At 46.4% G+C, this 1,739-nt stretch overlaps 1 protein-coding gene across 1 annotated transcript; it reads right to left on the reverse strand.

Moving 5' to 3' along the window:
* On the reverse strand, positions 1-1,739 carry LOC140049767 (uncharacterized). Its single transcript, XM_072094716.1, has 2 exons — positions 904-1,739; positions 1-796 (listed from the first exon to the last, which is right to left on the reverse strand). Exons 1-2 carry the CDS (start codon positions 1,737-1,739, stop codon positions 1-3), a joined length of 1,632 nt encoding a protein of 543 aa, XP_071950817.1.

Raw genomic sequence — 1,739 nt, forward strand, 5'->3', positions numbered from 1 at the left:
TTATTGCGGTTTTCGGCACATCTTCTGGTGATAGGCTCGTACCAGGTCAATCTTAGAGAAAACTTTCTTTCCCTGAAGCGTAGCTGTGAAATCGTGAATATGAGGGATTGGATATCTATCCGGAACTGTAGCATTATTGAGGGCTCTGTAGTCTCCACATGGTCTCCAATCACCTTCTGTTTGCTTCGCAACCATGTGAAGCGGCGAAGACCAGCAACTTTTTGACGGTTGAATAATGCCCAGCTGAAGCATATGGTCGAACTCAGCTCGTGCGATTTTGAGTTTCTGTGGAGCCAATCTCCGAGGTCGGGCAGCGATCGATGGACCTTTGGTAGTTATACGATGAGTGACATCATGCTTAAGTTTGGCCTCTTTGAAACTCGGACGTGTAATTTTGGGAAAATATTTGCCAAGTATTGATTCATAACGTGAATCAATCACAGGTCGAGGCAAAACAGGACTAAGCGAGCAGAGATTAGATGCAGTACCTTGCACACTTAAATTAGTAGTAGAATAAATTAACTTGCGATGTTTAACATCGACTAACAAACCAAAATGTTGCAGAAAGTCTGCGCCGACAATTGCTGAGGGGACATCGGCTATAGTAAACACCCATCTGCATGTCCGTCTAAAACCAAAATCAAGTGTTAAAGATCGTTCACCATAGGTGTTGATTTGAGAGTTGTTAACTGCTTGCAAAACAAAATCACTTTTTCGCTGTTGACGGTCTTGTTTTGTTGCAGGAAGGACGCTAATCTCGGCTCCTGTATCTACTAAAAACTTTAGTCCAGTATCTCTATCATAAATGTGAAATAAGCAACTATCAGAAACGGTGCCGGACGAATTCGTCGCAGTTATTCGCCGGCTTTGGAGTTTTCCGAAGTTGGGAAACTGCATAGCGACCTGCACCTACGTGCTGCCTTGCCAAACCGGGTGTGATACCAGCACTGCTCTGAGTCATTTTCATTGGTTTGTGTTCGTTTAGCACTGGAAGAACGGTTCCGATTTCGGCTTCTGCTCCTGCTCTTATCCCGATGTTGATCGTTTGCCAAGGATGATACCATTGCGGTCAACTTGTTAATTTCAGCTCGTAGCGTTTGAATTTCGTTTCGGTCGGCGTTAGCACTTGTCGGGTTAGAGATTACGGCTAATCTGGGTTGGCTGGGAGACACCTCTAAAATTCTGTCGGCTAATTCCGCTATCTGAGCGACGGTAACGTTTCCGCCTGTTGCGGCTAAAATCAGTTGCACGTTATTGGGCAATCGCTGAATGAACAACTGTTTCAAGATCGAATCCTCTAATGTGCGGCTGCCTAACAACTGATACATTTTGCGCAATAGTTGTGTTGGTTTTCTGTCACCCAATTCCTCCGTAGTGAGCAGTTGGTGCAACCGTTTCTTCTCCGAATCGGAGGTCCGCTTAATTAACTCTTCCTTTAACTTGCTGTATGGACCCTCAGCAGGAGGAGCTAAGAGCAGAGCACGTACCTCTTGGACGATCGAAGGCTGTAACGACGCCACGATACAGGCAAATTTCGTAGCTTCCGTGGTAATATTGCGAGTTGCGAACTGCGCTTCCACTTGGGCGAACCATATCGCGGAATCGTTAGCCCAAAATGGTGGTAGCTTGAGGGTAAATGCCGCTAAAGGTAATGCGCGTTGCGTGGCGACTGGTACCCCAGCATTACCTCCCGCTTGATCCACAGCAACTGCTGCTTCGGCTGGAGGAGGATCTTCCAT

Source organism: Antedon mediterranea, chromosome 5 (assembly GCF_964355755.1).
Source record: "Antedon mediterranea chromosome 5, ecAntMedi1.1, whole genome shotgun sequence".
Taxonomy (NCBI): domain Eukaryota; kingdom Metazoa; phylum Echinodermata; class Crinoidea; order Comatulida; family Antedonidae; genus Antedon; species Antedon mediterranea.